Here is a 23,112-nt window from a genome sequence, read left to right on the forward strand (position 1 = left end):
GCAGAACCAGAGGATTTTTCACTCTACAGTTACAACGCCATGATGCCTCTTTTATCAGCCATGGCTCTAACTGATGAAATCCTGAGATTTGCAGTTTAGAGTAAGGTGTTTAGAATTCTCAGCCAGAGAGCTTCTTCAGTATCTCTGACCAAACAACAAACCCCAGGATTTGATAGGATGTAACAATGGCAGTTAAAGTGGAATCGTGCTGCTATAACTGTGGTTTGAAATGGCTCCTATTTCAGACTGAAATTAATCCATATCAGGCCATAGATGGCCTTAGGCATATAGAACTACGTTGTTCCAGAAAGCCAGAAATAGTTGCCCATATGTTGAACAAATACTTTGGGAATCAGTTGGCTTATTTTTATTCTAATGAGTTTTAGGGAGAACAACTCACCATCTATGGCTTAATTCTGCACTGGAAAGAAGCTTGAAAATAACACCTAAAACAGTAGTAACAACATTTTTAAAAACTTCTCCTACTCATCCAGCCTTAGCTTTAATCTGCATGGTCATGGAATGAAAATGGAGGACACAATAACATTATGAAGACTCCAGAGAATGTTTCCTGTTTCTCAGCATCAATAAAAAGCAAGTTACAAACCAGCAACTCCATTTATAGGTGTCCAGAGAGGGAGAATGAAAACAAATAGAACTCTCAAATAAAAAATCCAGGTACCAAAGAGCAAAATTTAATGAAAGCCAAAACTGTTAAATATGGATTCTTGTTGAGAAAAATGTCAATGTCCCTCCCCCAATCCCATTATTCTATATTTAAGAAAAGTGTATTAAAAATACATATTACAAGTTAACATTTCCCCTCTTCTTCTGTGTCATTCTTCTTTTTCTCCTCCCACCCTTCCACTGATCAAAAACATTCAAAACTTGTGTTTCATGTCCTATTGTCACAGGCATTTGTCCTATCACAGAAGGTTCATCCCATAAACCCATTTTACTGGCTGGCTCAATTATCACATAGGTGTCTTTGATTCATTTGCCATAAAGTCAACAGAAGTATGTTGTTGTTTTTTAAAAAAAGTTTTATAAGACTTGTTTTTTAATCCATACAGAAGGAAACCCTTGTACTCTCTTTCCACTGCACTTTAAGGTGGAAAATAGTTACTGGGAGCTATGAATGTTTTTGAGATTGAAAGACACATCACACTTTTGTGGACATCCAAAAGATCTTTCCATAAAATGCAGGCTTGATTTGGTGAGCCCTGTGTACCATAAGCCACACACACAGAACTAAACTTAAAAAAAGGTAACAAAAGGCAGATATAAAAATTGGGGAAAAATTATAATCACACACTGACAATGAGACTGTGAAGAGTTATTATCAGAGGCTGAGATCCAATCTTGACAGAGAGCTGGATGAAAAGATGAAGACAGAAAGACTTCCATTGGCACTGAAAGAAAACAAATAGGCACTAGGCATGCTGTGCCCTCTTAAGGGGAGCTGCAGTTTCTGTGTTGCCAGTCTTACAAATGCACCATCTCAAGATGAAAGGTGGAGGGAGGGCAACAAAGTGTTTTGTGGAAAAATCAGTTCCTAGAGACCAGTCTTTAATGGTTGTTGACACTGTACAACCACAACAAGTTGTGTATGAAAGCTTTCCTGTTTTAGAGCCAGTTGCCAGTTGCACTTGTTAATAAAAATAAATAAATCTGAAACACGCTATTTCTTGATGATCTCCACAGCAAAGTCATGTCTGTCTGAAGCCTGTGGTTCCTTCTTGTCAATTCTTGTTTCCTCCATTCCTGTCTCCTGTTTTATGCATTAAGTTACCGGCAGGTCTCAGTATAACAAGGTATAACAAGTTTTTGTTAAACTGCTGGGTTTGCACTGGCACTTGGAGGATGTTTTAGCCCCTTAAAAGGTTTGGAGTTACCATCCAGTCATGGGCAAATGCATATCTGAGGATGGGAATTCTTAAGGGAAGGCTTGGGCCTCCTCCAGGCCTTTAATGGAGTAGGAGGTACTCCCCTTTAATATACTTTTCAGCAGGGGAATGCTTTTCACATTGCTCAAGAATTTCACTGTAGATGGTGGTGATGTCATACACGCACACACACACACACAAATGAAGCTTTTGTTTCAATGTAGATGCTAACGCACACATGACAGGGGGAACTACTGCTATCAAGTCCACTTTCTTGTGCTTAGTCAGCTTTGTAGATTTCAGTGTTTCATTGCAGGCTTGGATTTTGGATGTGAGACAAAGTTTTCAATAGCAAGCAGGGTACCAGCTGGTCAGTTCTGCATGTTCCACTTCCCCGCATGATGATAGATGAGATGGAAACCATGTCTGTTGGCTTTTGTCATAATGCTGCTGGCCAAGACTTAACTCCTGAAACTGATTTTAAAAGAAAGAATCGGGGCCAGCTGCAAGTGAATATTATGGAAGGCTGTATTTAGGTGAATGCCCTTCCTTGTTGGCATCACTCACTGAAATCTTAATTTCTTTATTTTCATGTCTGAGTAAATCTAATGTGGCCCAGTTATTCTATGGAATGCCCACCAGGTGCGGCTCACATAGACTAAAAAGCCAGATTGCAGAGGACAGCTCTGGTGTCTTAAGTCTGACTAACTAGTGATAAATGGGTCTCTATTCAAAGACCACCATGAAAAGAAACCTTACAGAAATGTGGAAAATGTATGATAATTGCCTCTTCACTTCTGAGAAGGTAGGCATGGAGGAAATGCAATATATCTGTTTTGAATTTTCATGGTTTTCCCCCTTGCCCACACCATATGTAGCAAATGGCTATGGGCTGAGGAGGCTACTAACCTGTCCATGTGGTAACCTGTCAGGTGTACATTCTGGGAAGTGATACATTTCCCACTCTTACAATTCAATTAGCCACTCCAATAACCACTTTTAAATGCTGGAATAAAGATCACCTTTGTCACCTTTCCCTTGGCTCATCCCAAATCCACAATTCAACTACTGGCCTCATTTTCAGAAGTCTTCCCATGAGTTTCACAATGTCAAGTTTCCCTTTCAACTTTTCTCAAAGTCCTTCATTCAAAAGTGGAATGGTGAGCTCTTTCAATGGCAGCCTTGTTGCAACAGCTGTAAAACACCATAGAGTCCTGTTCTCTCAAACGATGTCTCTTCATTTATTTTCCTTTTCTTGTTAGTAGCACAGACATTTATGGTTTGCATCCCAAATTAAACCTGATTTTGAACTGTTGAGCAGGACAGGGCTGATATTACCCTGGTGTCACGGGAATTAGTAAGAAAAATGTATATTGCACACACTAAGAACTTATTAACAACCAAGTTAAAAACAAAATGGCGCTGTCTTCCTCAGTGTTTCTGTAACCGTGTACTCAGGGATGTCTCCAATTTCCGTTCAGTCCTGTTGCCCTTTCCTTATTGCAGTACAGGTTGTACTTTCTTCTGTCTATGGATTTACTGTAAAATAAATGACACATACACACACATGCACACACACACACACACACATAGAAAAAGAAAGGAAAATAGATCTGATTTCCTTTGGAAGATCCATTGCATTGCCCCTCTTCTTGAATGGTTTGGTTCAGCACTGGAGAGGCTGGGGCTAGGAATACCCCGCTCTCACCCAGAAGATCTGTCAAGGGCAGTTATAACCCTGTTGCTCCCAGGGACATCCCAGAGTTGTCACCCATGCATGGAATCTCCTGCATGGTTTGGGGGAAATCGTGGCTCACCACCCGTCCATTTTCGCCACTGCTGGTCCCTGCTGCAGATGCTCTGGGAAGGGTTGATGTCCTTATGGCTTCATTGATTGATTGCTGTGGGATCAAACAAAAACCCTTTTTGAGAGAGACAGAGGGGGTCTCCCCCTGCCCTTAATAGTGGCTTGACAATCATAATAACCAACATTTTAAAGCTATTTCTTATTGCCAATCTTGTGGTCCCCCCCCATCCCACCCCACCCAACCCCATCCCACTCTGTTTTATATGATGCTCTCTATATTCTATGTAAGCATCTTTAAATTTTAAACTGAAGTTCTTGTTTCTTGGCATTCACTGTACTGATGAACATATTTTGTCCCTACCAACATCAACAGTGGTTTGAGCTTTGTTGGTGACAGCTAACAGAAATTATATGTTAGGGATCTGAAATTTGGGTAGATCCAAGGACTTATCTGCTTCACAATTCCCAGGATGTCACAAACCACTCTATTGCCATGTGCTGCTGAATTTTGGTTGTTAAAGTATAGAAAGCCATTCTTCCTATTTCAAATAAATAAAATAAATAAAAAATGGTATCTGCACGCCTCATATTTCTTGCTTCACCATCAAAATAAGGTGTGCAGGCACAGTATGCCTTGTTGCAAGGAACTGTGCTTCCAGGAGCTCAGTTCTCTGTGTCTGAATGAAAAAAAAAAGAATGAAAAAAAGAAAGAAAAGAAAAAAAAAAGAAAAAAGAAAGAAGGAAAGGGAAAAGAAAAAGGAAAATGTGGTACTTTGCTATCATGTCACAATTTTTTTAGCCAGTGTTTTGAAGTGGCAACAAAATGATCACATGTGTGTATTGCCCATCCCTACTCCGTGTTAGTCATTGCAAAGGAAAACCACAAGGACATTTCCAAGAAATGTTCCTTGGTATATAACCAAAGCCTGAGGAGTACCTGTTTTGAGGATTACAATCTGGATAGAATAATTTCGATACCATAGACCATGGTATCCTTCTGGGGCGCCTGGCAGAGGTGGGAATCGGGGGCACTGCGCTCCAGTGGTTCCGGTCCTACCTCTCTGGGAGGTCCCAGATGGTGCAGCTGGGAGACGTGTGCTCCGACGAGAGGGCCCTTAAAACTGGGGTCCCTCAAGGAGCCATTCTGTCTCCCATGCTATTTAACATTTACATGAAACCGCTGGGAGAGATCATCCGGAGACATGGGGCGCGGGGTTATCAGTACGCTGATGACACCCAAATAATTTTCTCTATGTCTCTGACTGATGCAGTGACTGAGGATGGCGTCTCTCCTCTCGTGGCCTGTCTGGAGTCAGTAATGGGCTGGATGAGGGAAAACCGACTCAAGCTGAATCCAGAGAAAACGGAGGTACTCGTGATAGGTTCCCCTGGTCCAGGAATGACGGTGGTTCCACCTGTCCTGAACGGGGTCACACTCCCTGTGAAGGACTCAGTGCGCAGTCTGGGGGTGCTTCTTGACTTGTCCCTTCGCCTGACTGCTCAGGTGAATGCGACGGTCAAGAGCACCTGTCATCAGCTTCGGCTTATTCGCCAGCTGCGCCCATACCTGGCCCAGAGGGACCTTGAAACTGTGGTACAAGCCCTGGTAACCTCGAGACTGGATTTCTGCAATGTACTCTACATGGGGCAACCCTTATACCAAACCCGGAAGCTTCAAATGGTGCAGAATATGGCAGCCAGGCTGGTCACTGGTACGTCCAGGGCCAGCCACATAACACCGGTATTAAAAGATCTCCATTGGCTGCCCATTTGCTTCCGGGCGCAATATAAGGTGTTGGTAATGACCTATAAAGCCCTAAATGGCTTGGGCCCAGGATACCTGAAGGACCGCCTCTCCCCATACATCCCGCCCCGCACCCTCAGAACATCTGGGCAGCAACTACTTAGGGTTCCCGGGGCGAGATTGGTCTCCACTACCAGGAGGACATTTTCCATCGCCGCCCCGGCCCTTTAGAACACGCTGCCCATAGAGCTCCGCTCAGCTACCTCCCTGGCCCAATTCAGACGGGACCTAAAGACCTTTCTGTTCCGGACCGCATTCCCTGAATAAGGTCCTATAGGCCTCCTCCGCCGCACTGGCAACGGGACTGGCTAATCCTGGGGCCTTTTGTTTTTATGTTTTTTGTAATTGTGATATGCTTTTAATCGTTTATTATTGTATTTTAACTGTTGTAAACCGCCCTGATCTGATGGAAGGGCGGTATATAAATAAAATTTTTATTATTATTATTATTTATTTTAACTATATGCAGGGTGCATTAGTGATTACAAATGATCAACCACATACATATAAAGTATCAGTGGTATCTACATCAGATCAGAGGATGTTCAGGCCCCTGTACCTCAGATTTCAGAAATTGTGGGTTTTTAAATATTATTATTTGTTTTAGCTCTCAAAAGTTGTGTACAGATTAAGAGGGCAGGCTGATCAACATTTCCTTTAAGAACTGGTTTGCATGAATACTCCTCCACTGACACTTCCCCACCATCACTTCTTGTTGTTTTGTGCTGGGGAACTCAGTGGCAAAATGCAGAGCTATACTAGAAGAAATGTTTATATTCCTTTATATCAGGAGTAGAATCATGAAACACTGGACCACACACCCAGTAGCCCTAGCCAACTAGGATAATGGTGAGAAATGCTGAAATATGCATTCTGATTCCAACCTTTGGTTTTTGTGTTTGTACATTTTTCTATTGTGTTTTATACTTTACAAAAATTAACATTACTTTGACTGTGCAACAAATGCTCAGTTGTGACTTAAATTTACAGGTCACTCAATGTAATCAAGTTGATGGGCAGAAACAAGATGTTTCTTACCAATATCTGATTATTTAGAAAGCAGCTTTGGAGCTTTCAGTGATGATGTCATGTCTTTGCCCAAATATTCAAGGATATATTCTCCCTATTTTTTCCCTTTTGTCTTCCCAAGTCCAGTCAAGTGAGACATTAGCCTAGAGCAATTTTAGCATTTTAGCAGACGTAAAGTGGGAATTAACCTGATCACTTTTCAATTTCTAAACTCTGTTTCAAAACAGGGTGCCTTTTGTGTATGTGTTTTAAGAATGACTGCATTGTGAGCTGAAATTTAACACATTTCCTCTTAACAGTTCTCAACACAAACCATTTGTGAGGAAGCCCTGGCTCAGACTGAAAACATGTAGGTGGTGGGGAGGATGTTTTTTGTGTCTCTAAAATATTGACTTTCTACCCTAATAGCCATCCTGGTCTTGGCTAGATCTGTTTCTAAAGGGCTACGAGGAGTCTGGCTGGTATCAGAAAGATGGTGTGAAAGGCCTGTGAATGTGTTGCCACCTTCATCCGTTTTGATTCACTTCTGGACTTGTAACAAAACTCGATTAAGGCAACCAGCATGGCTAGTCCAAGCCCACCGATGAGGATGTAGAAAACACCGGCCACGTTGCTGAGACTCAAAGCACTTGTTTTGTCCTATAATAGAAAGGAAAGGGGAGAAGGGAGGTGGAGAGGGTGTGGGTGAGGAGAAAGAAGCTGTTAACACAAAACGGTTCTTTAGGAGCTAGACATAAATCCTTACTATAACAACAATATCACTGGGGAGCCACCACTTTGAAATACACTTAGGACCCTTCAACAGCCTGTCTTTAAAACTAAATATTCTCCTCCAACTGAACACACAAAAATGACTAAACATGTCAGCATGTCTGTGGCTTTGTAACGCTTTGGGAAAAGTTTAAGCTAGATTTTTTAAAAAAATCTTTAAAAAAACCCCACAGGCTTAAATCCTTGTTTGTTCCAAATGTCTAGGTAGTTTTAGTTACTGATTACATAAAAGTAATCTGTGAACTGATGTTTGCTAGTCTCCAGTCTTTTGCTCTCCTAAAATAACCTGCTCTCTTAGAAACGCCTGTTCTTTTCTTCTTTGATTGTTCCCCCAACTTCTGTTGCTGAGCAACAAATCAGAATCCCTTTTTTATTCCCCCCTACCATTTCCTTCCTTCTTTGTGCAAAACCAGGTTGCCAGTGACACTGACTTGTTTCTATCCTTAGATATGCAATGGATTTTTTCTTTAATATAGCAATTACTTTATTTCTATTTTTTTTAATAATGCACTTTAAAATCTGTGCAATCTGATGGGGGATTAGTCACCACTTAATAATCTTTTTCAGTTGATTATGATTAAAAACTGACTTTTATAAGCACCTAGCATTAATATGAGCATGTTAAATATTAACGTGTTATTGTCTATTTTACATAAGGAGAAACTCAAGTCTTTCACATTTATATTAGTGGCATGGGAAACACTGGAGCCTAATGTGACAAATATTCTAGTATCTGAATCAATCAAATTGTTGAAACAAAAAATAAAATGAATACTTGGTTCTGAATCTAGATTTGCAAAATGCCATTTCCCTCCTAGTTAATGCACAGATATCAGATGTTTGTTGAGATTACCTGCTGTTTTCAAAAGAAATGTTTGGACAGGTGGAATCCCATGTTGCGTATTTTTAAGTCACAGGAAAATTCCTGTGTTTTAAAAGGTAAGATAGAAAAGGTTTTATATATGTATATTCTGAGAAAAACATAAATCTTTCAAATCTTTCTTGGATTCTTGGCAATATGGTTCTGAGACCCTTGGCATAATATATTTTAGGTATAAAAGAATGAATTTTGTTATGACTGACGTAAGACCATAGTCCTGTCATTGATATGGTCAGCAGATATAAATGTGGGATGAAAAAAGCACATGTTCTAAAGTTGAGTGATAGGATACACACAGTTCCTTTGCTTGGATCAAATGTTTTAGAATGTATTAAACATGTGTCAGAGTTACTTCTACTTAGAGATGTGATTTTATTTAACGAAGGGGGATACAGACTGGCAGAAAGGGGTGGCGAGACACCGCCCTTTCTACTCCGGATGAAAACCACGCCAACCAAATTGTGCAGCATCTGGGAGGCCTAAAAAGAACCCGTTCCCAGTGGGTCCTTTTTAGGCCGCATGCAGGGCACCATTGGCACGCTCACGCATGATCATGATATCCATGGGGCATGGCACTGTTTGGGTGCCGCACTGCATGGACGTCATCATCGTGCACCCCATGTTGACGAGGGTGTGGCAAGATGCGCAGGGGTGCCGATAGTGTGGACGCCCACCCCTACCTAGTCCTAATTTCAGCCCCAAGCCGGTGCAAAGCATCTGTTAGTGCCGGGCCTAGGTTTCTCCTTGAAGAAAGCAATGGATGATTTTAATGATTTTCTTGCCATTGTGAGAAAGATTTGAAAAGCACAATTTTCAAAGCCTATTCATAATTGGGAACTTAAATCTGTGTAAAATTTTATTATTTTTATTGAATTGTTTTTAACTGATTTTGTATGGTTTCTTGTTGTAGTGTTGTATAGTTGTTGTTCACCGCCCTGATTTTAGAAGGGCGGTATATAAATAAATTTGTTATTATTATTATTATTATTATTATTATTAAAATGTACATATGATTGTTTCCCACAGAAAATATCTTTTTCTGTGCATGAAACAGCCTTTTCTGCACAGATACAATATTTCATTTCATTCAAACATATGCAATTTTGAGCAGAATAACAGTGCATCCTAACTCAAAGATAGGCTGGCTGGAAAGAGTTAGGAGGAGGCATAAGGTACTTGTGCTGGCTGAACTCAGAGGTAGCCAGCTGAGAGATTAGTCACCACAAGGCCTCTCTGATCAGCCAGTCATCTGGCTCTGGGCCCACATGTTGAGTTACCACTGCACTGTTTTCCCCAAACTGCAGTGATTCTGATCAGTCCAGGATTCTTCTCATCAGGATTTCTTGAACTCAAAAAATTATTCTTTTTCAACAATTTTTGAAATATTTTTGAATATTCTTTCCAGCCTTACTTTCCATCCCTCCAATGAATAAATGTTTCTACATTGCCTGCCTTCATTCATGGTGGCCCAAAGAAACAGGAAGGGCCACAGCAAGTTCTGGCTCTAGTTCAGGAGAATGATGGCACTGCTTATTTATTTGTGTTCATTTATGTTTATTTATCTACACTATAGTTTCTGAATAAAACTTAGCTAATCTTCAGCTGAAGACCATACATTCATAATCAGTAGTCTAGGTCCTAATGTTAATCCTAGCTAGAAAATGCCCACTGTGTCTATGGGATTTACTTATGTATTGACTCAGCAGTGAAGAATTGATTTAAAGGGTCTTCTTAAATTTGGACTAACTGACCACATTCAGGATTTTTCTTTTTAAATTATACCTAAAGCGTCTGCTGCTTTGGCTACTAGAAATACACTATTGTGCCTCTGGAGATATCTGTGCTCTTCTTACAGTTCATCTTGAAACAATGGCATGGGAACTTCATGAGGGGAATTTTCAAGATTTGCTCTACAGGAAGATAAGTAGCCCTTATCTCAGTGGTTATCAAGGTAATGTTGCATGTATTGATTTAAATGATCTTTCCTCTCTCCCTTCCCTCCCTCTATAGAATCAGTAGTAATATAGGCTATCAGACTTTTAATGTCCACCTGCCACCAAACTATAAGTAAATGAACTGTAACTGGAATCATAGCCTTCATATTTGACAAAGGAGGTCACCACATCTTTGACACAGTGCATTTTCCCTTCCCTTTTTACTTTATGCACCACATTGTGAATATGTATTCTTTGTATTCTTTTGTTATGTTGGCTAAAACCTTTAAAACCCATACCAATCTGAGATGGTAATAAGATTTTTTTTTTGCCCTACATAGCAGCTCCAGATGTATCTGTTCACTAGTCCTTGCCAAGCTACAGGGTCATTAATCCAAATTCTTCCTAAGTGTAAATATTTAAGTCTCATCCAAATATCCATCTGCTTAAAATGCTGATGCTCAAAAGCCATGTCTCTAGTTATCCATCTGTGGAATGGGGAAATTTTGAAGTCCATCTTTGCACTATTATGTTAAAGAATAAATAGTTCTATTTTCACACATTTGTTGAAGGTTCACTGTGTATATATTGCTATAAAAAGTTTTGTTTTAGGTTTCTAGGCTAGCTAGTGGAAGCATATTCAAATATCAGTTCTCTAAAAGCTCTAATGGTCAGTCTGTATTCCAGTAAGGAAATTCACTGCAACTAAATATTTAAACATATCCATGTTTAAATGGCTCTGAAAATGGTATCAGGAACTGTGTCATGTACACATCTGGTCAATGTCTAAAGGCCTCACATCAACATCTGGGAAAAACAGCTGGGAGACTCTGGTCATTAAAACAGTTAATTTCTCCCCTGCTACACAGACCAGGAAAAATGCAATAAAATTCACTGTACAAGGCTGACTAAAACCTTGGCTGAAGGAGTATTATACTGACAGTGAGCTTTTTTTTTTTTTTTTTTTGCTTGAATGATGTTTCTAATTGCAAAGAGGTTTTCTGGAGAGAGTGGCTATTGTCTTGCAGACGCAGTTCTTTTCCAGTTGGATATTGGAACTGGGGACATATGCATTCACTGCAAAGGCAAGAAAACAGTTCCTGCCTGCCATGGCTTGCCTTGGCTTCTTGGCTCCAAAAACCCTTACCTGCTGTTTTTGTACAGACTCCTGACTTAATAGCACTAATAATAATAGACCGTGAAGAAAGGGACCCATCCCACACTAAATGCCCAAGAGAATCAACCCATTTTGCTAAGCAGCAGAGCCATGTCATTTTGAGCTTTCTGACAAATGCTCTCCCAAGGTGCTTGCCCATCATGCAGCCAGCTTATTAGTGGGAGTGTAAATGTCACAGTTTGTCTCCTGCAGAGGGAGAGTTAATGTCTGAGAGAAGAGGAGGAAGGAAGGGGGAGATTGGCAGGTGAAAAGCAAGGAATGAGCTGATCTTTCAGAAATGCTCCAGCACTGTCACCATGGTGACAAGCACCTTCCCTTGTCTGCACCATTTTAACGGGTGGCAGCTGATCCGTCATCATGTTCATTGCCATTTCATTCTGCTCTGACCAAAACTCTTTTAGGCCCACATTCTCTGCCCCACCCCAAATCTTCCCCTCACTTTATGGCCAGGAATCTTGGAAATATTTTTAAGGTGTGTGTGTGGGGGGTGGTGGTGGTGGTGGTGGTGGTTAAATATTGGCAGGCAGATTATTATTAATATTGCCTACCTACAGGTATAGGCACTTACAGGTGGTAGTGATTAATATTTTCTTCCCACTCTCTTACAAGTGCAATGTTTACTTAGAAGTGCCCTCCATGTGTTCAGTGTAGCTTACTCCCACCTATGTTTATGGGGGTAGATTGCAGGCAGCCTTTATTATTGTTGGGAAAACTAAATGACAATGGCTCTCTTAAAATTTCTTAGGCGGGGTACATACCGCCACTTTGCGGCGCTCTGCCGCCGCCGCCAGTAGGTCCGCGGGGGAGCCGGAGCCTTCATACGGCCCGACTCCCGCGCGGACCGAAAAAGAAGCTCCAAAATGGAGCTTCTTTTTTCGTCGCGTTTGCGACGTAGCGAGGCGCCAGGGGCGCGCTCGCTACGTCACAAGTGGCGCGACGCGTACGGACGCTCAGCGTCCGATACGCAAAGATGGCGGCGCCCATGTGGAAGGGGCGCCGCCATCTTGTACGTATTCTATACGTACTAGGGTTAGGGGGGTGCGGAAGCACCGCCCCTTCCTAACCCTAGTACGTATAGAAGACGTACTAAATGGCGGTATGTATCCCGCCTTAGTATTTGATCAGTTAGCACATTTCTGACTGATAATGTTTGAGGAGGCTCAGCTACATAGGTGTCTAGCTGGTCTAATTTTTCCAGATCATTTCAAGAGGGCACAGCCTCCGTTTGCCTGATCTGAGAGGCCCTAGCTCCTAATCTGGGACCCATGTTTATGGGTGGTGGTGGTAAATGAAGACAGCACCTGGAGGAAAGTGGTGATATTTGATTTTGGTCCTTTCCCTGCTGCTGTTAGGCATATCCCTTGATAAAGATATCCACTTCCAGCAAGGTTAACTGTTATTTCATTTTTAAAAAGCTGGTAGTGAAATCATGAACTGTTTCCTTATTGATGCTTTATTAAGCAATTGTTAGTAAATCATTTTAATTATTTATTTTTTCTAAATAAGAATGTATCTTGATTTTTTTTTTGGGGGGGGAGGTCTGGCTTGTGATTAACTTCTTTGAATATATTTATAGAAAGGGGTGAGAGGATTCCAATAAGAAATTATCTATTAAATGATTGATGGATGGATTGATTACTTGATTGACTGATATAAAAAACATGACAATAATTTCATTATTGGACCTTTGGTAGTCCATTTCTTGAGAAGGTAGGCCTTTCTGCTGTAACTGAACATTTCTTACAAGTTTACTTTGGGAAGAATTTCACTGGTTTGCCTGTGATATGAAATCAGTGTTGTTCTGTAATTCTCTCTCTTTCTCAATATCTCTCTCTCTCAATATCTCCCTCCATCTGATCCTTGTGATTCTGGCACACTCTTTGCTGAGTGACTTTGTGGGTTCAAGAGACACTATTTGCCTGGACGTAACAGAGTTGAGACAAACAGTCCATGTATGCCTAGTATTAAAATACTGAAACAAAACCAGCCCTATCAGCAAGAGTATAGTCACTTTTCTTCTCTTTTTAAAAATAAACTGGGTATAAGGTTTGGTTCCAGGTTCCCAGATTTTGGTGGATGTTATCTACTAAGGAGGAGACCATCATAAGAGCAATTCAGAAAATCTTTTAGGTTAGCTGTAATTACAATATTTTTATCTATCTCTACATTACAGGAGCTCCTTGACCACTTTGCAAGACTATAATGTTTGTGATAATGGAGACCGTTTTGATGTACTTGAAAATTCAACTGAACACCTATGGGATTAAGGTTGCAGTCCTTTGCAAATATGCTGTTGTTAACTGCCATCAAGTTGAATTCAACCTATAGTAACCCTATGAATGAAAGACCTCTAGGTTGTCATCTTATCAACAGCCCTACTCACATCTTGCAAACCCAGGCCAGCTGTAGATTCCTTGATAAGGATATCCATTTGCAATGCAGTCTTCCTCTTTTCCTCTTGCCTTTCACCTTACCAAGCATTACAGTGCTCCCTTGCCTTATGTGGGGGATCCGTTCGAGACCTCCTCCCCTCCGTCTAAGGCAAATACTGCGTATGCTTGAGGCCCATTGAAAATAATGGGGCTTGTGCCATTGCTGGTTCCATTGTGCGGCTTTCAGCATAAGCTGAAAGCCACATATAGCACGCCTGCGTATAACGCGGGCGCACTGTATTGTCTTTTCTAGTGATGGAATAACTACCAGGAAAACCCATCAATATAAACATTATCCAAGTTTATGCACAAGCTAAAGAAGGAGATTAATCACACTCCAAAACAAGACTTCTTGTTGATGATTGGAATGATGATTGGTGATTAGAATGCAAAATAGGAAACAGAACAGAATCAAAGATTGTAGGAAAATTTGTCCTAGGATCCAGGAATGAAGCAGGCGAGTGACTGATTGAATTTTGTGAGGCCAACAGTTTGTTCACTGCAAACACATTATTGAAGCAACTCAAAAGCTGACTATATACATGGACTTTACCTGATGCCCAATATAGAAACCAAATAGACTACAAAATTGGAAGAAGAAGATGGAGAAGCTCCATTCTCTCTGTTAGAAACAAGATCAGGTGCAGATAGCAGTACAGGCTATGAAATGCTAATATCAAAAATTATCGTAAAGCTAAAGGACATTAAATGAACGAGTGTGCCAAAATACAACCTGAAGAGCATCTCTGTAGAGTTTAAATATAATGTTAAAAAGAAGAAGAAGATTTGTATCATTAAGCCTAGTTCATTGGGAGCCATAGGAATTCTAGACTGAAGTCAGGGATATTGTTAGGGAAGAGTGCAAAAAGACTCCATCTGTAGTCAAAAAGAAAGAGAAGCCTCAATTGATGACAGATGAAACAGAAGCAGTTAACGACAGATGAGAAGCAATAGTAAAAAGTGACAGAAATAGGATACTACTGCTCAGTGACTTTTGTGCAGGGACAAGAGAACTACTACAAGAATCAGTGCAAAGAAACAGAAGATGAGAACAACAAAGGAAGAAGAAAAGATCTCTTTCACAAGATCTGAGAAATCAAAGGGAAATTTAAACTGAGCATGAAAAACAACAAGCAAGGGAAATAATTACCTGATCAAGCACAAATAAAAACACAGTAATACAATATATTGAAGAACTGCATAAGAGAGATAAAAGGGTGATAGATTTATTCAAGAAAGAACCTGCTAGGAGAGGAATGTCAGGATGGCAGAAAATGTCCAGGATGTGGGACAAAGGTGAGAAGTAACTCTGGTTCAGGAAGGAACCATGATGATTCAGCATTTGAAGCCTGCTGTGTCACAGGAAGCTGATGACACAGTGACAGGACATGAAGTTACCAGGTGGCAAACTTGCAGAGTCATGCCATGTGGGGGATAGGAAAAAAGTGTAACACACCAGCAAGGGGTTGGGCCACTGGACATGTATATGAGGGAGGAGCTTCAATACCTGGTGTGGTTGGTGTGTGGTGTATAGTATTGGTGAGACATTCTGTCGGTGTGAACGAGATTTGTAAACAGTGAAATGAAGATTAAAAGCCGAAATGAAGATTAAAAGCCTCCTTAAAAAAAAACTCAGCATGCTGTTGTGTTTACAGCTTCTCTGTGTGGAACAAAGTGTTCTCCAGCCTACACTAAACTTCAGTGGTTTCTGTGGTGTGTGTTCCAGGCACAAAGCTTCAGTTGTGTGTGCTTCAGGTTGCACAAGCGCACCAACAGAACCATTTGAAGATAAACCTACAAAGAAAGTGAAGTGGAAGCTATACTCAAAGCACCTGGGAGAAATAAATCACCACAAACAGATGGCACACCAATAGAATTGCTTCAAACTACAGAGACAGAATCTCTCTGGCCCAAACTGCACAGGCCAAATAAGGTGGCTTTTGGCCACTTTGGGGGTATGGCGTTTGCATGATGCATGCTCCCAAAATGGGTGAAAGCCACTCCAAGGCTGCACTAACTGAGGAAAAGCTGGCCCCAAAAGGACCGGGTATAATCCTCTCCTGCTGGTGGCTGAATGGGATTGTGGCAGCAGCCGACTTTGGGAGTGGGCCATGCAGTCACCACAGTCTCAGCCCTTTTGTGGCCAGAATGGTCTCCAGTCTCTCTTTCCCATCCATCTGTTTTGGCCCTCTGTCTACAAGGCCAACAGATTAGAAATACTCAATATACATTCCAATCCTCAAGAATGGGACACCAGGAATTACAGTAAACACAGGACGATTACATTTCTCTCCTATGCAAGGAAAATGATGCCTAAAATTCTATGACAAAAACTTTTACCATAGATTGAGCAAGAAATGCCAGATGTCCAGGAATGGAAGAGGCATAAAAACTGGAGGGGAAGGAGGCATGAAAATTGCAGGAAAGAACATCAATTTAAACTATGCAGATGACACCAGACTTCTAGCGGAAAATAACAAAGCCTTGGAACGAAGCCTGAAATGCAGGCAGAAAGTGCCAAAGGCAGCTTTACAGCTGAATGCTAAGAAGACAAAAACAATGACCACAGATAATTTACATAACTTTAATGTAAATGATGAAGACATTGAGACAGTTTAAGATTTTCCATACTTTTGCTTAGTCATCAATCAGAATGGAGACTGCAGTGAAGAAATCAGAAGAAGGCTAAGGTGCTTTAAGAGCGCCCAAGAAGGGCGCTCTGCCGCCGCCGCTGGTTGCTACATCCAGGAACCGCAGCAGCCAAACTGTGCAGTTCCCGGGTGCAACAAGAATGAAGCGCCGAAATGGGGCTTCTTTCTGGGCCCCGGAAATGGCGCCGCGAGTCACTTCTGCCGTGTGACACCCAGACGCTACGCATCTGCGACGTCAAAATGGCAGCCCCCGTGTGGACGGGGGCCGCCATTTTGTACAGTCTCGGTCCATATTAGGGTTGAGGGGCATCCGGAAGGGACACCCCTTCTCAACCCTAACACGCCCCTTCTCAACCCTAACGCTCCCCTTCGGCTCGTCTGTAATGCGCCAGTGACTTAGAAGAGCAGCTATGAAGCAACTAGACAAGATCCTGAAGTGTAATTGAACACTAAAGTTATAATGGTTCGTGCCATTGTATTTCTAATTTCTATGTATGGTTGTGAAAGCTGGAGAATGAAGAAAGCTGATAATAAGAAAGTGCCCATACAGACATGCCAAAATAAAGCTGCTTTGGGTCACTTTGGAGGTATGCTGTTTAAATGATGTATGCATCCTAAGAGGCCAGAAACCATGCCAAAGCCAAGCTCTGATCCACTTCTGGCCTCTTAAGATGCATGTGTCATTTAAACAGCATATCTCCAAAGTGACACAAAGCAGCTTTATTTTGGCATGTCTGTACGGGCCCTCTATAGCACTAGATAAAACATTCATTCAATAAAAAAACACATCTGTTGAAGAGGGTTAAAAATTGTGAAGTTGAAGGCTTTCATGACCAGCATCCATAGTTTTTTGTGGGTTTTATGGGATTCCCTACTGTACAGATAAGCTGATGGCTACGGCCTGGTACAAATGGGCCTTAAACGACGCACTCGTCATGTGCTAAGGTTGCCTCAGGGTGGAGCACCCACACACCCTGCAACCCTAGCACGTGACTAGGGCATCATCGATGCGCAGCGCCATATAGACAGCACGAGTACCAATGACGTCGCTGCTGCGCTGCGTCCAAATGGAGCAGGGCAGCAGTGATGTGTTCATGCTGCTGCAGGCTGCTTGCAGCAGCGCAAAAAGGAGCCGCTTTTTAGCACTCCTTTTCTTCTGCATAGCAGCGTTGCACAATTTGGTTGTTGTGGCGCTGCTGCACAGCAACGAAAGGCGGCCCCAGCCTGCCCTTTTGGGCCCATTTGTACCGGGCCTATGTTAGGTCAGCTGGATTTTTAGAGTCATATTTGGGAAAGAATCCAACAGAGTGCGCCCTGCTGTGGATGGCCATGTAGGCTCGCTAATAAATGAGGTGAACCTGCTCATGAGAGTATGCAGTTTGAATAAGCTATTGGCTTTCAATATTTTATTATCAAAATTCAAAGTGTACTTTCATTTAAATACTGAGACACTGACTTTTCTTATCAATCTATGGCCGGTTACAGACCGGCACTTTAGTGCGTGACGAGCACGCACTAGGGTTACAAAAGGGCTGTGCTTCTGCACCGCCCTAACCCTAGTGCGTGCTCGTCACGCACTAAATGGCGGTGGCCCTTCCATATGGCCACCGCCGTGAGGACGTCATGGCCGCGCCGCCTCTAGACAGGGCGGCGCGGACATGATGTCCTTGCTCCGCACCAGGGCGCTTAGTGTGCCCTGAACATGGAGCAGGAAGGAGCTCCGTTTCGGAGCTCCTTCCTGGTTTAGTCCGCTGGGCGCAGCCTTCAGACGGCTGCGCCCAGCGGACTAAAAGAGAAAGGGGCCAAGCGGCCCCTTTCTCTTCTCCCCGCCGCCGCAGGGTGTCCTTGGGGCTTGAAGCCCCAGGGACACCCCTTTTCAGGCTGCGGGGAAGCGGCGTTTTGCTGCTTCCCCGCAGCCTGAAAAGCGGTGGATCGGGGCCTCAGCGGCTGCCGTTCTGGCCGCTGAGGCCCCGATACTCCAGGGAAAGGGGCGGGTCCAGACTGCCCCAAATGGGTGGTCTATAACCTGCCAAAGAATCTTTCCTTTGAGTCTTATCTTTTCTCCAGTGTATTCTTCTCATGCAGTTTGAAAATATACAGAATTTCCAAAGCTAGGTATCTTTTTTTAGAAGTCCTCCTTTTATTGATAACATTCTCCCAGCAATCGAAGGATGCAGAATTTATGCACAGTGTCAGAAAACTATCACAGCCTTTTTACTAGCCAGAGTGATGTTTGCATGCAGATCATATATTTGGTTTCTGCTCTCTCCGGACATGCAATTAATGTGATTCACACACAAGTCAAAGGATTCACATAAACCTATGTGCCCCCCTTTGATATTCTTTTGCACACAGTTGATTGGAATATAATATAAGGTAGTTAAAGGAACTGCAACGTTGTCGTGGTTCCAAGTCCTACTATTAGTCACTTATGCTTTTAGATATGCATTTTGTTTGGTATGTAATACCTGCTGGGTCTTAATAGTGCTAACAGGGATGTAGCCAGGATTTTGGAAAGGGTCCAGACTAAGTGGCATCATTATAATGGGGCTTGGGCATGGTGGCGTGGCAGCACACACCATTCATTGTATCTAATGGAAGGCGGAGGGAGTCCAGACCCCCTGGACCCCCCCCCCCCTTGGCTACATCCCTGGTGCTAATAATTTCAATTAAACACCATGGAAACCCTCTACAGCACATACCTAAGCACATGGTAAGTTTACTCCTTTTCTAATATGGTCAGAAATAATCCTTTTTCTGTGCCATTGTGGTTTTTGTTTGACTAGGGTCAGGAGCTGGGCATGGAGCTCTTTGTGGGAGGGCTATTAAAATATAACTAACTGTGCTGTAGAGAAGAATAGAAGTTGATTTCTCTGCCAGCAACTCTTATGCTCACAGTGCTGTACTTCACGAAGTGGCTAAACATAGACAGGCAGTTGGAAGTCCTTGATGAATTTTTTTAAAAATTCACTGCAGCAGTGTTATAGTCTGTTTCATAAAAAAAGGACAAAAATAATTATTGTTCACAACACATGGAAATTTCAGGTTTTAAAGGACTTCAAGATTTACTGTTAGAGGTTTGATCAGTACTTTAATCAACTACTTTAATCAAGAGCCTCAGGCCCCAATCAAGAAGAATCATGATTGAGAGAAGGAGGGTAATATGGCAAACAAGTTGGCAATTTTCATCTGATTTGTCCACACATGCTTCAGTGTTGTGAATGTTGTTCAAAACCTTGATTGACTACCTCATGCACACTTGCAGAACACAATATGCAAAGGGATTTTGTAGCACCTTTGAGACAGAGATTATTACATGGTTCTTAAATAGTGGGATAGAAGCGGGATTGAAACTGTAACCACGGGATTTTATTGCACCACTTCGTGGCCAGGCAGTAAGTATTCTGTAGTCAATCTATGCTTCTGCTGCTGCTTTTAATAAATGGGAAAATCCTGTGAATAATGATCAGTCCCACAGGCAATCCATTATTGAAGTATGTGCTAAAGATCAATTCAGGGGTAATTCAGAAAGAAAAGGAATTTAAAGGGGTTTGACTGCATCACCCACATTCCCAATGAAAGCAATACTTGTGAGTGCTGAGGAGGCAACCTTTTCATTTGGTGCAGGAACAATGGGATTTAAAAGGGTCTGACTACACCTACCATGCCCAGGCAACCCTTTCATCTGGGGCAGGGAAAATGAGATTTAAAGGGATCTGATTTTACTTATTTAATCTCAGATAGCTAATGAGTAAGATCAACAGTAGTGTAATAAGATCCATAGCCAACCTGTTATCAATTTGCAATTGTGTGGTAATGTGAAAAAAATTGTTGCTATTTCAGGTGTTTAAAAAGCCACAACAGGATTGGGAGGGAAGCTTTGTGTGATAATCTCCTAACTGAAAGAAAGAAACTGGTAGCATGAGTTTTCGTAGACTTGAGCCTACTTTCTCAGATGCATGTAAGTCTACGAAAGCTCATGCTAACAGCTTATTTCTTTCTGTTAGTCTCAAAGGTGTTACAAGATCATCCCTTTGCACAGTGATTTTCCATGTCTTTGAATTCTACCACCATGGCAGAACACAGTTATCTGTTGCACTGTGAAACTGGAATGGAATACTATAAAAACCACCTACTGTTTAGTATGGGGCCATAATACTAAAAATGCTTCCATATGAAGGAAAACACCGTTTTTTCAAAGTTGCTGGTCTGGGTTTTACATGTGCAGCCCCATTTTTCTCCTAGGTACAACAGATATGCAAGGAGGATATAACACACAAAAAAGGAGGGCTCTCTTTTTAGGCAACTGTAGAGGAAAGAAAAGCCTGCCCTGGTCAAGATTTGACATCAGAGTTGGGAAAAAGAGGAAGGAAAGCAAAAAGTCAGGGGGGAAGAAAAAGGCCTTTTTGGGGTGGGTGTGTATATGCATGCCTGTAGTATTCTGGTAGCCTGCCTGAACATAATTATGTAATCTTGTGGAGAAAGAAGACAAAAGGATAGAGCATTTGGTTTTCAGCCAAAAGAGGCTGATAAAAGAGGTGGACAGGAGAGAACAAAGGGAAGAGCCATGGTTTTACAGAGAGCTCCATATTCCCTGGTTTTCTGACTCCATTTTGGGACTCCAACTTCATTACACTCGTGGACCCAAACACTTAACTGAATCACAGAAAGAAAAGAGAACAGCAATCAGAATTTATAGCTGATGACACAGTTTAATATTCTGTTTGCTTTCCTATTTATATTAGTTTGCACATAATATTACATATGCTATTGAACTGTGAGTTTTGTTTAAAAATTGTCCTAAATGCTATGGTTGTTCTGACTGGAGTAGGGAGATTGAATCCATGGGATTTATCTATATGTTGAGCCAACATTCAGTACTGATTGAATATCATCTACTCTAGCTACGATTAACCAACAGGATTCCAACCATTATCTTTTAGTTGTTTCTTGTTGTCGTTGTTGATCTTATTATTAATTATGCCACTTTCCCCCCAAAATTGGGACAGAAAGTGACTTGCAAATAAAAGTTAACATGGGTGGGATACAGACCGCCAATTTAGGGCGGGCTGCAGCTGCCCCTTTGCGCCACGTATTGGGGCCAGTGCAGCCACAGCGGCAGCCCAAAGGCCCCAATACAGTGCTTTTCAGGACCAGGGAGGAGCAGCAAAATGCCGCTCCTCCCTGGTTCCGAAAAGGGGTGTCCTTGGGGCTTCATGCCCCAGGACACCCCGGGAGCCGCAGCCAGGGGAGAAAGGGGCCACTTGGCCCCTTTCCTCCTGGTACCATTCCTGGGGCAATCTAGTTTCCGCGGAAACAAGGCACCCTCCAGGAAGGAGCTCTATTTTGGAGCTCCTTCCAGCACCGCTGAAAGGGTGCCACAAGTGCCCTGTGGCGGTGCCAGGACGTGACAGCTGCGCCGTGCTGTTTGGACGCGATGCGGCCATCACGTCAAAATGGCGGCACCCATGTAGGCAGGGCGCTGCCATTTTGTCGTCCTGGCGACGTACTAGGGTTAGGGAGCATCTAAAAAGGACGCTCCAGGGCAACCCTAGTACGTTGCCAGGACGTACTAAAAGGCCCATCTGTACAGGGCCATGTTTTAGCATTTAGGACTGCATTATGCCATTTTTTCTGTGGGTTATGAAATTTTGTTTTTCTTCTTTTTTTCCTTTGAAAGTATATGAACAACATATGCTGATGAAGTTCAATCTTTTTTCTTGGTGGAAAGGGAGATATTGATATTTAGGCTCTACTAAAACCAGCACTGTGTAGTGGTTTAAGCACTGGGCTATGACTTGCATTAACAATGGTGGGCAGTGCTGGGAGTTGCGGTCCAACAACATCTGGAGGGCCACATGATTCCCATAGCTGCAGTAGGACTTACGTCTGCATCTTTAAAGAGCACCTCTTTTCTCAGGTGTCATTTTAAGGGCAAATTTTTCAAGTGGATATTATCAGCCTACTCACTGATATTAACATTCTTTTTCATACTGAATTTCTGTTTGCTTACAATAATGGTTGTTGGTTTTTAACCAACCTCTCCTTCATTTTCATCCTTCTTTCGCATCATTGCATTCTCACTTTTTCTTTGTGAGGAAATGGGTATGACTCTTTTTTCTCGGGTAGTGTCTGCATCAATCAAAATACTCCAGGAACAGCCCAGAGTATTCTGGTCCTGAAGCTGCTCTGGTGTCCCCCCACCTTACATGGGAACTCTAGAGTGATGGCAAGCAGCTGTTTGCATGCATGGCCTGCTGTGCCACCTGCCATTGCCATTGCTGCAGCTTACTCCCTCCGAGGATGAAAATGAGGTGTCCAACATCAATCACATGGCTATGTACCTCGTTCTGACTTCAAAGGGAGTGACACATGGAAGGAGCAGGAGCAGGTGGCACAGCAGGATGTGCAAGCAAAGATCTGGAACAAAAGGTACACTTTTTTAAATTTAAAATTTGGCTTAAGGGTGATATCCAGTGGTGCTGAACTGGTGGATGCCATCTGGACAGTTTGCACCAGAACTGGGGGTTGGGCCCTGTGTCATCTAAACTGATCCATTACTGACCAGTTACTACTGATGGCCTTTCCCTGTGAAATCCACTCAGATTATCCACTTCAAAGTAATATTTTTCATTATTATCAGCAAGGCTTTATTCCTACACTCATTTACCTAGAGGAAAGCCCCATTGAATACAAGGGGGTATACATTTGACTAGACATGCATGAGACTGCAATGTAAAG

The 23,112-nt window shown here is 42.3% G+C and overlaps 1 protein-coding gene across 6 annotated transcripts in view; it reads right to left on the bottom strand.

Moving 5' to 3' along the window:
• Positions 1 to 673: 673 nt before the first annotated feature.
• LOC149321761 (glutamate receptor 1) overlaps positions 674 to 23,112 on the bottom strand; it is a 293,443-nt gene continuing 271,004 nt past the window's right edge. For 3 of the 6 annotated variants that reach the window (XM_089528180.1, XM_089528141.1, XM_089528151.1), the window contains 2 exons: positions 7,031 to 7,165; positions 674 to 3,808 (listed from right to left, as the gene is read on the bottom strand). In XM_089528180.1, the coding sequence (XP_089384306.1) occupies positions 3,617 to 3,808; positions 7,031 to 7,165 (327 nt within the window). In that variant the 3' untranslated portion in view covers positions 674 to 3,616. Of the gene's footprint in view, positions 3,809 to 7,030; positions 7,166 to 23,112 lie in introns of those variants that run through there. The other 3 variants (XM_089528160.1, XM_089528170.1, XM_089528190.1) reach the window with 3 other exon arrangements.

Source organism: Sceloporus occidentalis, unplaced genomic scaffold (assembly GCF_023333645.1).
Source record: "Sceloporus occidentalis isolate IW3139 unplaced genomic scaffold, rSceOcc1.0.p SCAF_1, whole genome shotgun sequence".
NCBI lineage: Eukaryota > Metazoa > Chordata > Lepidosauria > Squamata > Phrynosomatidae > Sceloporus > Sceloporus occidentalis.